Source organism: Rhagoletis pomonella, unplaced genomic scaffold (genome assembly GCF_013731165.1).
Source record: "Rhagoletis pomonella isolate Grant_MI unplaced genomic scaffold, Rhpom_1.0 Rhpom_scaffold_00002, whole genome shotgun sequence".
Lineage (NCBI taxonomy): Eukaryota > Metazoa > Arthropoda > Insecta > Diptera > Tephritidae > Rhagoletis > Rhagoletis pomonella.
In genome coordinates this window covers 25,512,331-25,524,977 of record NW_023458556.1, presented here as the reverse complement: position 1 = coordinate 25,524,977, position 12,647 = coordinate 25,512,331, and the positions used below count along the sequence as shown (strand labels likewise).

At 32.8% G+C, this 12,647-nt stretch overlaps 2 protein-coding genes across 2 annotated transcripts in view; both read left to right on the top strand.

The window, feature by feature from the left end:
* On the top strand, nt 1-554 carry LOC118733334 (ubiquitin-like protein 5). The gene is made up of 3 exons (XM_036462689.1): nt 1-163; nt 221-359; nt 416-554. Exons 1-3 carry the CDS (start codon nt 125-127, stop codon nt 457-459), a joined length of 222 nt encoding a protein of 73 aa, XP_036318582.1. The 5' UTR covers nt 1-124; the 3' UTR covers nt 460-554.
* Nucleotides 555-611: 57 nt separating this feature from the next.
* LOC118733333 (pneumococcal serine-rich repeat protein) overlaps nt 612-12,647 on the top strand; it is a 296,036-nt gene continuing 284,000 nt past the window's right edge. The window contains exon 1 of the mRNA XM_036462688.1: nt 612-684. The gene's annotated coding sequence lies outside the window, so the exon portion shown is untranslated. The remainder of the gene's footprint in view (nt 685-12,647) is intronic.

The following is a 12,647-nucleotide window of genomic DNA, read 5'->3' as shown; positions in this document are numbered from 1 at the left end:
TTTGCAAAGCACTGGAGTGAATTATTTGACAACCAAAACGTCATCTTCTATGTTGTTCTGCGATTTGTTTTAAGATATAAAAAATCTATTCTTTTTTTCGAAATTAGTATAAATTTGAGTAAAAATGATCGAAATCACTTGCAACGATCGTTTGGGGAAAAAAGTAAGCATTTGTATGTAGAAATGTAAAAAAATGTTCGATCTATTTCTTTTGTGTTAGGTGCGCGTGAAATGCAATCCCGAAGATACTATTGGCGATCTGAAAAAACTTATTGCTGCACAGACAGGTACCAAATCTGAAAAAATTGTTTTAAAAAAGTGGTACACCATCTACAAGGATCCTATCCGTCTATGTGACTGTAAGTACGTCTATTAAAAACTCCTTCTATTGCCTAAATTTCACATTTCTTCCTAGATGAAATCCATGACGGCATGAATTTGGAACTGTACTACCAATAGTTTAGTTATAAAGTGAAACTTAAATACATACTTAGTTTTGATAAAAAATGTTTATTTTAAGCAGTAAAAAATAAATTTTTTGTATAATACAAAAATTGCCAAGTTTTACAAAGTACCAAAAATTATCTCAAGATCCCATACATCCATACATTCAGAAATACAACCATTCGCATATTGTCATGAGCACACAATGTACATTAGATCATCGTTGGCTGTAATTTAAAGGTAAGTGCAATTCCTCCATTAGGAAGGACAGTCCTCCTTTAGGAAGGACAGTCCTCCTTAATGAAGGACAGTCTTCCTTTATATGCTTTATCGTGTGTACATAGTATGCACTAGAGCCTTATTAATCGTGTGTATAGACTAAGCGTAAGCACCACTCTAGCACCATAGTGATACTTTCGTTGGTTGTTGTTGTTGTAACAGCACACAAATTCCCCAAAGAGTTTTTGGGGAGTGTAGCTGGAGTGACAGTCCTTGGCCAGCTATAAATCTGGGTCGTGGGAACTTTCGTTGGTTGATTGTACCGGCACACAAAAAAGTGGTGTGTGCTTTTAACCAGACCCACCTACCGACAGAAAATTTGCAGAAAATTTCCAATTTTCGCAATTATATTTAGGGAAAAGAAAAAACCAAAAAAAGTGGAAATGCCATTTCAACGATCAATTGAAGAAAGAGTTTCCTTTCCTCATATCGAAGAAAGATACATTTCAAGTACGGAAGTTAGTCTTATTTTGAATGACTTCGTCCTTCAATATAAATCTCGATTAGAAGACTTGGAAAAATTAATGGTGTTCTTTTTACTTCGTCGTAAGTAAATTGGACAGATATTCGGCCCTATTGTGGTTGTCGACCACAGTATTTTTACGGAAAGGTTTTCCTCGCGAAACAACTGTTCAGCGTAGCTGGTGTTGGATTTGCGAGGGCTATTATTTGACAAAAAAATGGCGACGACGTCGTCGTCGACAACCATAACAGAGCCGATTGCATCTTATTTTAAAATAGGCGACAATTTTGTGAAGAAATTAGAAAACTGAACATATAATAATATAAATAATTTTTTAACAATATTTCAATGTGTTACAAAAATGTTAACATAAAATATAGAGCAAAACTAAGTACACGGTATTTTTTGTTAAATATGTTTTTTAAGCTAACTTTTTTTGTTTTTTTTGTTTTATAAAAATATGGTTCATGCGTCACCAAAACCATATAAATCAAACTTTCGTTTTTGTATAGAGCTTAGAAAAATTCAACAAATTTTCATCTAAGGGCCAAATTCACAGTGCGTAGTTAACTCAGAATCGGAGTTAACTATACATTTTCAGTACAAAAATCTGTAGTTATATTCCGTTTCTGGGTTAACTACGCACTGTGAATTTGGTCCTAAATCTTCAACTTTTTAATCTAAATTTTTGATAAATTTTTGTGTTAATTTTTTTATTAGTCCGCCGTCAGCAAAAAAAAAATAATAAAAATCAACGCGATTTTTTATCAACTTGAAACTTCCACCTCATCAGACTAAAATTGTATGGGCAATAAACTTCCATGTACAAATTTTTTTTTTAATTCAGATAAAAAAGTTGAAAACTTTGATGAAAATTTGTCTAATTTTTCTAAGCTCTGTGTAAAAACTGAAAGTTTGATTTATATGGTTTGATTAAAGCATGAACCATATTTTAACAAAAAAAAACCTTGAAAATATTTAACATGTAGCATGGACATTTTGGAAATAAAAGAACTTTACATTCCGGAATTCATCCACTCTCAAATAAAATACCTACATACAATACTGCAGCACTGTTTGGAATTTGCAATACTGTTGCAATACACCGAACGCGATGCAGCTGTGATTGCAACTCCACGAGCCCAACGTAAGCAGAGCTGTTCACTATCATACATAGATTAGCAACTTTTGAATTATGTACATACATACATGTGTAGTTAAGGCATTAGTTTTCAGAAATATTATAGTAATTGAAAAGCAAAGCCCAAGAATTAGTCCTTAAATTACATAAATATTGTGGGCATGATACAACATTTATGTACATACATACATATATACATAATTTTGAAATTTGAAAGTTAAAAAAGACAGATTCGTACATACATATTACCTAAGTATTTCAATCATACATTTACCATATACATATATTTGTTTCTTCACCCAATGAACAACATAACGTCCGAGCTTGCCAATAGTTTTCAGAACTTTGCTTGCGTGTCAGCTCCGGCATGCGCTTTTTATACCTTCGTTGTATATAAGCAAACGCTTATTTAAAACAAATATATATGTATATGCAAACAAAAATATATATATATATAAAGTATATATACATACATATATGTATGCACATGTTGCTACCCAGCTAGCACATTTGCCAGACAATTTCTGATATCAGTCAAGTCGGAATAAAAAGTTGACTATTTAGACAAGTCTTACAGGTTTCGTACAGATTTCTAGGCAAAATGTCTGGAGAATTTTATTTATTTCCTTATCCGATATGTCTGATCGAATTATGTCCGATTTCTGGCATACACGTCTGATAATTCTTATTTTCCATGATTATTTGATCAGACATCTGTTAGATATCCGTCAGAATCGTCGGTAATTAAGTCAGAATTTCCTACGTCGTGTCGGTTAGACTTCCTGTCAACCTCTCCATACGCTTCTCTGACCGATATCGGCCAAAATCATACAGATTTCTGGCTTTTTTTGCGGACGAGTCTGACGGATATCTAACAGATTTCTGGCAATTTTGCTAGCTGGGTACTTGATCATGTGCATTAATTTTTATACACTTAATTCACTACTACTTGGGTATGCACTATGTACATACATATGTATGCATTTATGAATATGCATCGTTTGTGTTTCTGCGAAGTACAGTATCATTAGAACAACGAAATATTTCGCGGCTATATTTGCTGAACTATTAATATCTCAAGTTTCAAATGGCCGTCTGATTTTAAGGTTTCGCCCCTCTAATGCATAAAATAGCTATATATGTATGTGTATGTATGTAGTATAACAGTGAATTGGTTAGGCAAAGAGAACGTGTTTCCTTATTCGTTAATGTTAACCTTTGTCAAAAAGCTGAGCCGATATACCAAATTCCCCTCGTACCTTACTCAGCCAAGATGCTCGTATATAAATTCAAGGTTAATTAATCTGCTAACATACTTTTTTTTAAACCGAAATTTTAAGATACCCAGAAAACTTAACACTTCGCTCACCCTTATTTTTATTTTTACTAATTCTGATTTTATTTTGAATTTTTCATCATGATGAAAACACTGTACCAATGCAAACACTGAAGCAGTTCTGAGAAGCGAAGGGCTATAGCGGGGCTGCAGAAAAATCGCGAAAGTTTAAAATGCTCATTTTGTTGTGCTTCGGCTAATTATATATTAGTTAATTTTTTTCTAAAACTAAAATCATAACTTTGAAATTCACATTTATACTAAGCTATTTCATCAAAAGTCAATAGATATGTGCATATGCATTACTTTAATATATTTGAACATACATACATATCGCACACCATCTTCAAAAAATGCACAACTTAGAAAAAGTTTCGGTCGATTTTTTTTTTGCATAAATCAATTTATAGCATTCATCTCCAATTAATGCAAATATTTTTTTTCTTCATGATTATATTCTCAAAGTAGAAAACTACTGTCATACCGGTTTTTGTAATAATTGAGATCCACAAGCAAATATTTAATAAATAGCAATAGTTGCGAATTTCTTCCAAATGGAGTTTTTTTTTATCAAACAGCATTTTTAATTAAACGCTGTACTAATTGTTTTGGATTATATTAGATGGTAAGTGGTTTGCTGATTTTTGCAAAAAGCTGTATTTCGAAAGCAATCGAGTTATTTCATTTCAATATATATTAATTTACCGATAAGTGTACTTCCCAATTGCTGATACGCTTATTAAAGATATATATGTATGTGAATATATATGCAGTGACGAACAAAAGTATTGACACAGTGAATTTTTCGCAATATATGCAAAGTTTTTTATTCTAATTTATTTTCGATAATTTTTCATAAAAATATAGTTAATTTTACACCCAAAAACATAAAAATGAAATCTCTAAACTTTGTGCAAAACTCAGGAAAATTCAATAAATTTGCACACTAATTTGCAACTTTCTTTTTAGATCCTTTAGAAAAATTCTATGTATGCTGTTTTATAGCCCATTTAAATTTAGTATAACAAAGTGCAAGTTTGAAGTCGCTAGAAAATCGCGTTGATTTTTGCAATTTTTTTAGTGGAAGGTGTTGCTCATTTTCTCCATACAAAAAATAATTGTCGAATATACTTTGTATAGAAGAACTTGCGTGAAAAAATTACCAAAAATTAACGCGATTTTCTAGCGACTTCAAACTTGCACTTTGTTATATTAATCTGAATGGGCTATAAAACTGCATACATAGAACTTAGAATTTTTCTAAAAAATCCGAATAAAAAGTTGCAAATAGTGTGCAAATTTAATGAATTTTCCTGAGTTTTTCACAAAGTTTAGTGATTTCATTATCATGTTTTCTGGTGTAGAATGAACAATATTTTTATAATAAATATCGAAAATAAATTAGAATAAAAAACTTTGCATATATTTCGAAAAATTCACTGTGCCAATACTTCTGTTCGGCACTGTATATACGATATAATGTTGGCACATAAAGGTGTCGTCATGACGCATAAAAGGGGAATTGCTTAGTACTTGGATTAGTATATATTAGTAATAATAAAATGCCTTATGTACATACATATGTATATTAGGGTGGTCCTTAAAAAATCAAATGTGCAATTTTTTTTCAGCCTCACCCCTTCAATCGGTAATACCACGGTCAAAGATATCAAATTTTGGTCCCGATTGGAGTCGGTTATGGAGTGTGGCAATGGGGTCCAAGGCCATTGCTCCATTGAGACTCAAAAAATTAAAAATAATTTTTTCATTTAATACCCAATATCGATACGACTAAAGTCGAAGATATGATATACAAATTTTGGTCCCGGTTGGAGTCGGTTAAGACGTCTCCATAGGGTAATCAAAATTTTCTCCATAGGGTAATCTGAATTTTGACCCCTGTGCGACAAGCCTTAACCGATTCTAATCGGGGCCCAAATTTATATGTGATATCTCCAACTATTTATAGTCGTATCGCATTTTGGTATTAGATGAACAAAATAATAATTTAAATTTTTTGAGTCTTCATAGAGGAATCTGAACTTTGCCCCCCTGTGCGATACGTCTTAGCCGTTTCCAATCGGGACCAAAATTTATACCTGATATTTTAAACTATAGTAGCATCGACATAGGGGTTGAGGCTTAGGAAATCTGATGGAAAAATTTGCTTCCTGCATTTAAGGACCACCCTAATGTAAATATATACATACATATATGCATGCATTCCAGAGAAATATTAAATAGAAATATATATTATACATACATATTTCCTTTACGCTGAGTCAGCATTCAATTTGTAATACGGTGTTTACATGAGGCGATTTTACATGCAACTTTAGAGGCGATTAGTTGAATCAAAAGTTGGCTGTCCCCCAACTTCATTGGAAACGATTAGTTGCCTGTAAAATCGCTTAAATTTTTCGTGGCTATTTTGTGAATTTATTGTTGAAATTTTGTGTATTATTTGTGCCTTTTATGAATAACAATAAAACGGAATTTCGGGATTTCAAAGGCCGAATAATACTTAAGAATGTCGAAAGACCATTTATGACTGTTGCGGGCAATTTGTATTGTAGATAAACCTTCGGCAAAACAACTATTTCATAATCTTGATTCTTGATTCTTTTAAATTATGTTTTATTTTTTACCAATTTTATTTTTAATTTTATTTAAACTTAAATAAATGTGCCAAAGTAATTAACTGAAACAAACTCAAATATCAGGGTTGCACGTTGACATAGCACAGTCAATTTAATACTTAAGTAAAAGAATTCTGTGTTACAGCCGGCTTTTGGTGGATCATAGTACCTAAACTGACTACTTAAATTCGAGTTCTCTATCTAAACCCAAGTGCTATTGATTTGTGGTAGGCAGTTCGTATTCGGACATAAACCATATCAAATGACAGAAAAAGTCTTCTTCAGTAACACTTGACTCTGCTTGACACTTGACAAGCTTCCGGTAGCAAAAATTTACTCATGCATTTGCTTTTCTTTTAATTTATATAATAATAATAATGATAATAATAATAATAATAGATTGACACTTACAAAATATGTTAGTGTTTGGCTGAGCTTCTACTCCGATTTGCGGCGTGCGGAGGTTTGCCATTGCCTATCAAGAGGCGACCGCTATCACAAACCATTTTTTATTTTCTTTTGTTTTTGATGTTTGTTGGAAACTAGGCTCGATCTCAGGCCCTGCGGAATTGTAGTGCGCACTTCTAACCACAGCGACCGCTTCTTCTACCACTTTTATAATTTATCTGTCGACAGTCGACATCAATTTGCGGTTAGGTTTTATCCAGATTTATTTCAATACAAATATGTATCAGGGCAAAGCAAGATTCGTAAAAATTATTATCGTTGTTTTCATTTTTCGTCATTAATACAGGAGAAAGTTGGCCCAAACCTGTGATAAACAAAGTATATTCTTGCAGCAATAAATTTTCCATTTAAATTTACCACTACTGTATATTGCAAATGTCGATGCGAATGCGCTCAAAAATATGCTAAGAAGAAATCAAACACATTTACATGACCGTATATACCCAGTGGGAAAATGGGATTGCAAAAAATGCATCGCAATATAAGCGAGCAGATGTTGCGTAGCTTTGAAGCCGCAAACAAAACAAAAAGTTTGAAAACTAACTCAATTATGTTTTTTGTTCACATTATCTCAACAACTGCTGTAGCCGAATGGATGCGTGTTCGACTGCCGTGTTGTTGGTCACGGGTTAAAAACCTGTGGCACGAACTTTATTTTTTATATATATTTATTTATTTTCATCCATGTGGGCAAATGCGAGAAAAAAATACTAAAAATTCTAATTCGTAGCTATTCGGATTCAGTGATAGCATTTTCGTAGAATTCACGAATGATTATGTTGAAAATTATAAACGTCAGGAAAAAATTATGGCCACTTCACATATAACGAAAAATTTCACAGGAAAATTGCGTCATTTCGATTTACAATCTCTTAATAAGAAATAAGATTAGATACTACAAATTTAGGAAAATGTCGCGACCCCACCCACTTATGACAACATAACTGCATCTCGGTAACCACTTTATCGATTTAGACCAAACTTAATGCAATTATTTCATAAAGCTGACTGAACATATTATCGAAAATGTTTGAAATCGGGGAAAAACTCTACTAATTATCATGTAACGGTAGTTCTCAGAAAGCTGTTGAGACTACTTATATTTAATACGCGCCGGATATATACGGGTCGATTTCACTCGAACTTAGACTTCTTTAGTTGTATTCCTTTAAATTGTATGGATGAAAAAATTCCAAAGTACACCCAGAAAAAAGTCACCTAAATATATTTCTCTCAACACATGATTTTTTTTTATAGGTACATTATTTGGTTATATACTTTGTTTATAGTACCTACGCAAGAACCGCATTAACAAAAAACCAATTTGACTCAACACATATTTCTTTCAAGAATTTATACCTGTGTCTTTATAGCGCACTCGCTGAAACCGTATCTATTAAAAAGTAAACAAAATTTGCTGTTTTTATTCAATATTTCTTTAATATTTAATTTGAACGAGTCACCGAAGGTAACAATAATTCAAATTTATTAAAATAATAATTATAATTTAAAAGTTGTATAAAGAAAACCAGCCTATTTTAACTTCGAGCCAAATGAATGATGTGTTTATATATGTTTTCTAGGATGACATTATTTTCTACCATACAAAAATTACACCACTCTAGTGTGCATACTGAGTAGCTATTTATTGCAATTTTTCTCGAATTTCAACCAAATATAACTTTATGTCAATCAAACTACCGCATCTTTTTTGATTGACAACACGATGTCATTGACAGCAACGAATACACAAATGCATATATGTAAATATGTACATACATATGCACATATGGAAATATGTATAAACGCAACTTAAGCAAGAATCTGCTTGCATCCATAAGTGTACATATTTGCATTTGTATATACATACATACATACATATATATGTACTAAATATATGTTTATTTATATTTAAATTGCATTTCTATGAAATGAAGTACATACATGGATTTAGTGTCGTATAAATATATCCTATGTACATACATACTAGGTATCTAACTAACTAACTTGCGCCAGTTGCACTTGGTATGTCCGTTGTGGTCGTGTGCGCTATTTCTTTCGTTATCTACCCATGAGTGCCGAGTCAATGTGTCTTTTCATCGGAGCCTCGCCAGCCTTGCCCGAGCCATGCTACAAAAGTACCATCAAGTGTGTCAAGGCGTATGAGTAATTCTAATGAATTATTGTGGAAAGCTAAAAAATATGTGCCAGTGACCTTCATTTATAAGTATTTTTATTAAAAATGGACGGCCCACACCCCCCTTTTCTAGTGGCCCGCTCATAAGGCGGATTCGGGCCAACATATAAAAGTAAAGTATGGGATTTTTTATCGGGTAAATTAAAAAAATACCCTTATTTCTCTTAATTTTCTAAATTTAGAGGATCGATCATTTCTACAATTTTAAAATATGGAGTACTATCTAAAATTAAATCTATTTTCAAATATACTGATACCTCCTTTATTGCAATCGCATAAAAATTGTCGAAGTTAGGGGACTTAACTTAAATACGGCCTCGAATTTATATGTGTGTATCATCAATATTTATTAAAAATTGATTTATACGATCGCTCTTTATTAAAAAAGTGGTTTTTCAAGAAATTTTAGGAAAATGGGGGTGGCACGGTCGCGACCTCTAAATGACCTTTAAAAACTCTATAAAAATAGGCAATAATATTTTTCCTAAAAACGAATAAAATTAGGGGGTAGGGTCTTGAAATCTCCAAAAAAATAATTTTCGATGGGCACCCTAATGTATGCACATGTCTCGACATTCTACATTAGTTTCTCTGTTCGCTTCTCTAGATTCTGTTTATCCATGCAGTCTGCATTCGCTTCTTTGTAATCCTTACCGTTTCTCTTCAATCCTTAATGTACGGCGTTCTCCGCTCGTTCGAAGGTAATGTAGCCGGTAAGGTCTTACGGCCAATGACATGCCCATGTTAAAGTAATGTTTTCGTTAATCGAAAGGGTAATCGATTCCCATCGCCTAGTTCCTTTTGAATTTCTGTGGCATCGCGTCGGTATGAATCGGTGTAGCGGTGAATTATCTTATCAACAAAAATTAACAAAAAAATAGAAAAAAAAACAAAACAGTCGTTATTTTTTTAGTTTTCCGATATTAAAGTTTGATTTTTTTTTAATTTTTTCACTAAAAAACTAAAAATCTGGATTTATGAATTGATTTCTCAGAAATTGTCAGGCCTATCGAAAAGTGGTGTATATACAGCTTATGGAGAATTTCATTGGCTTTCGCTTGTCCTATTTCATATTACGATTTTTCAATTGCTTCGTCAGATATAAGTGATTAAGTGGAACCACTTTTGTTAAGCTGAATAACAGTAAATTGCAAATTGCTCTAAAAAATATCCATAGAAAAAAAAATTAGCTCGATTTTCGGAATCACCGAGCTTTTCTACATAGGAAGTGGATAGTGGAGAACAAAAACAAAACAACAAATTTTTGATCCAGTGCAACCGACCTTCAGACATGGCTGAAAAGACCGCACGGGGTGGGTAGCCCAACACGCTTCGGTGGGAGTACCACGCTCGGTGAAGGTAGTATAGAGACTAGCGCCCCCGGTCAGTGCATAAAGCAATGACAAATGCAAGTTACATGACCACTGCCTTTGACTACATACTTACGTACATATGTATGGCGCTAATTTAGTTGAGCAACTTAAGTGGATAGCAACAATGTTGCACAAGTACTACACAACCACATACATATATCTTATTAAATATCTGTAATTTGCTAGCTTAAGCAAAGTTTATATGTGTAACTGACACATACATGATTCTACAGTTTTTTGCGATGTTGCTTTGACCAGAGCTTGAAGTGGTCAAGCGCGCCCTGCTTACCACTAAACCACAGCGGGCGCCAATGAGTTTTTAACAAAGAAATAAAAAGGGTGAGAAAATAACTTTCCAATGATACCTCTCAAGTGTAAATCGGAAAAGTTTAGTTTCAGTTATTTCAGTTTTCAGTTTTCAGTTTCAGGTTTCAAATTTTTTTTCTAATTTTTAAAAAATATTTTTGGGCTAAGTTTTTAATCTTAAACCGTTTGAGGGGATTTTTTCAAACAAAATCCTTGAGAAACTATTTTTATTCATAAAAAAACTCCATTTTTAGAGGTATTTTCAAATCGGTCCAGCTTTTAAAATATAATAGATTTTATAATTCCAATGGAAATACAGTACCGATTTTTTTTTGTATACTAGGGCATTCAATCCCGGGATTCCGGGATTACAGCTTCAGGATAACGAGATTTTTACTAATTTTTTTTACATAATCAAGCAATTTCTAAAGTCTGATTGACGTTGAAAAGGAAAAAATTAATTCCCGTGAATTTGCCAGGAAAAACCAGAAATACAGAACACCAGAAATTTGGATTCAAAGTGAGCTTGGGTCATTTGCAATCGGAAGTGAATTTCAGAACCTGATTGAAACTTCTTCCATTTTTGTTTGTTGGTGTGGTTTTGTGGTGATTGAATTTCTGCAAATATGAGTAAGTGGTTTTTGCAATAAATATAGATGTATTTCAGGCTACAATTTGTCATTTTTTTGTTTGCAAGATATACGTTTTATGGATGCACTCGCATTGATTATTGCGAACGCGTTAAAATGAATGCCGTAGCTCCGCGGATGTACATAGGTATGTACGTTTGTGTTATCAGTGCTTACAAATTAAATAGCGAGTTTCTTCTTTAAATTGTAATTTTTAGAATAACACCAAAACCGGCTTGGAAAAAAATTAAAAAAAAAAAAACGCTAACCGACCCGACCGAATGTCTTACAGAGAAATTGCTGTATTCATGCATGTAAAATGATTAAAGTTTGATATCAACTTCAAGTGATCGAATTGCAATTGATGGTTAAACTCTCTTCTTTAATTGAATTGCATGTGTATGTGTATGTATTTCGTAGTGTGGATTTTATTTCCCTTGAAGGCACATGCAGCGCAATTGTGTACATACATGGTTGGATATGCACACATTTACAATCGTTTTATTTTCCTTATGCGGGCAAGGATTCTTTTTTAACTTTAGCGCTTGAAAAATCTTTTGGATTTTTTTGCGCATTTTATGCCGTTCTGGTCCTTCTGAAAAAACTTTTTTTGTGTTCCCAGTCAGTATCCAATGATACAACTTGTCTTTAAGTACAAAAACACTTGACATAATTTATACATAAACGTTTGCAGTATTACTGAAAATAAAAACTACAACTTACGTTTCCTGATTGCCATCTTTATATATGTATTTTTATTTGGTCCCCACTGCACTATTTTTTTACCTTCCTTTTATGAGCTCGGGATGTAACTATGTAATATTGATGCGCCTAAAAGATGCAGCGCTTTCTATTCTCAAGTTACATACCTGATGACAGTACGAATGGCAATTATAATAGGGAGGTTTTAGTTTTTTAAACTATAATTTTTTTATTATCGTTGTGATTTATCCTGAAAACTGACTCTAAGTTTAATCACGGTTATTATAAATAGGATTTACATATATGTATCTATCCCTTCCTTGTATGCGTGGTGCTCTCATTCATTGTGGTGCGGTTGAATGATGCAATTTATTATAAAAAACTAACAAAACCAATGCTTTCACACCGCAATCAGCTTCAGGTGAAAACCGCCCCACATTCGCTTTTCTGATTTCACATGTTAAACGATTTTATAGCGATAATTGCGGTTAAGTATACGTCAACTGAATTGTAAGCAAAAAAGTGTATGCACAATAGGGTGGTTCAAAAATGCATGTGAAAAAGTAAAAATAAAAAATATACCCCTATTTTTTATTTTGAAATCAGAAAATATATAGAGGTCGCTGAAAGCGCTCAAAGTTTTCCATGTATTTTATATGAAAAAAAAACA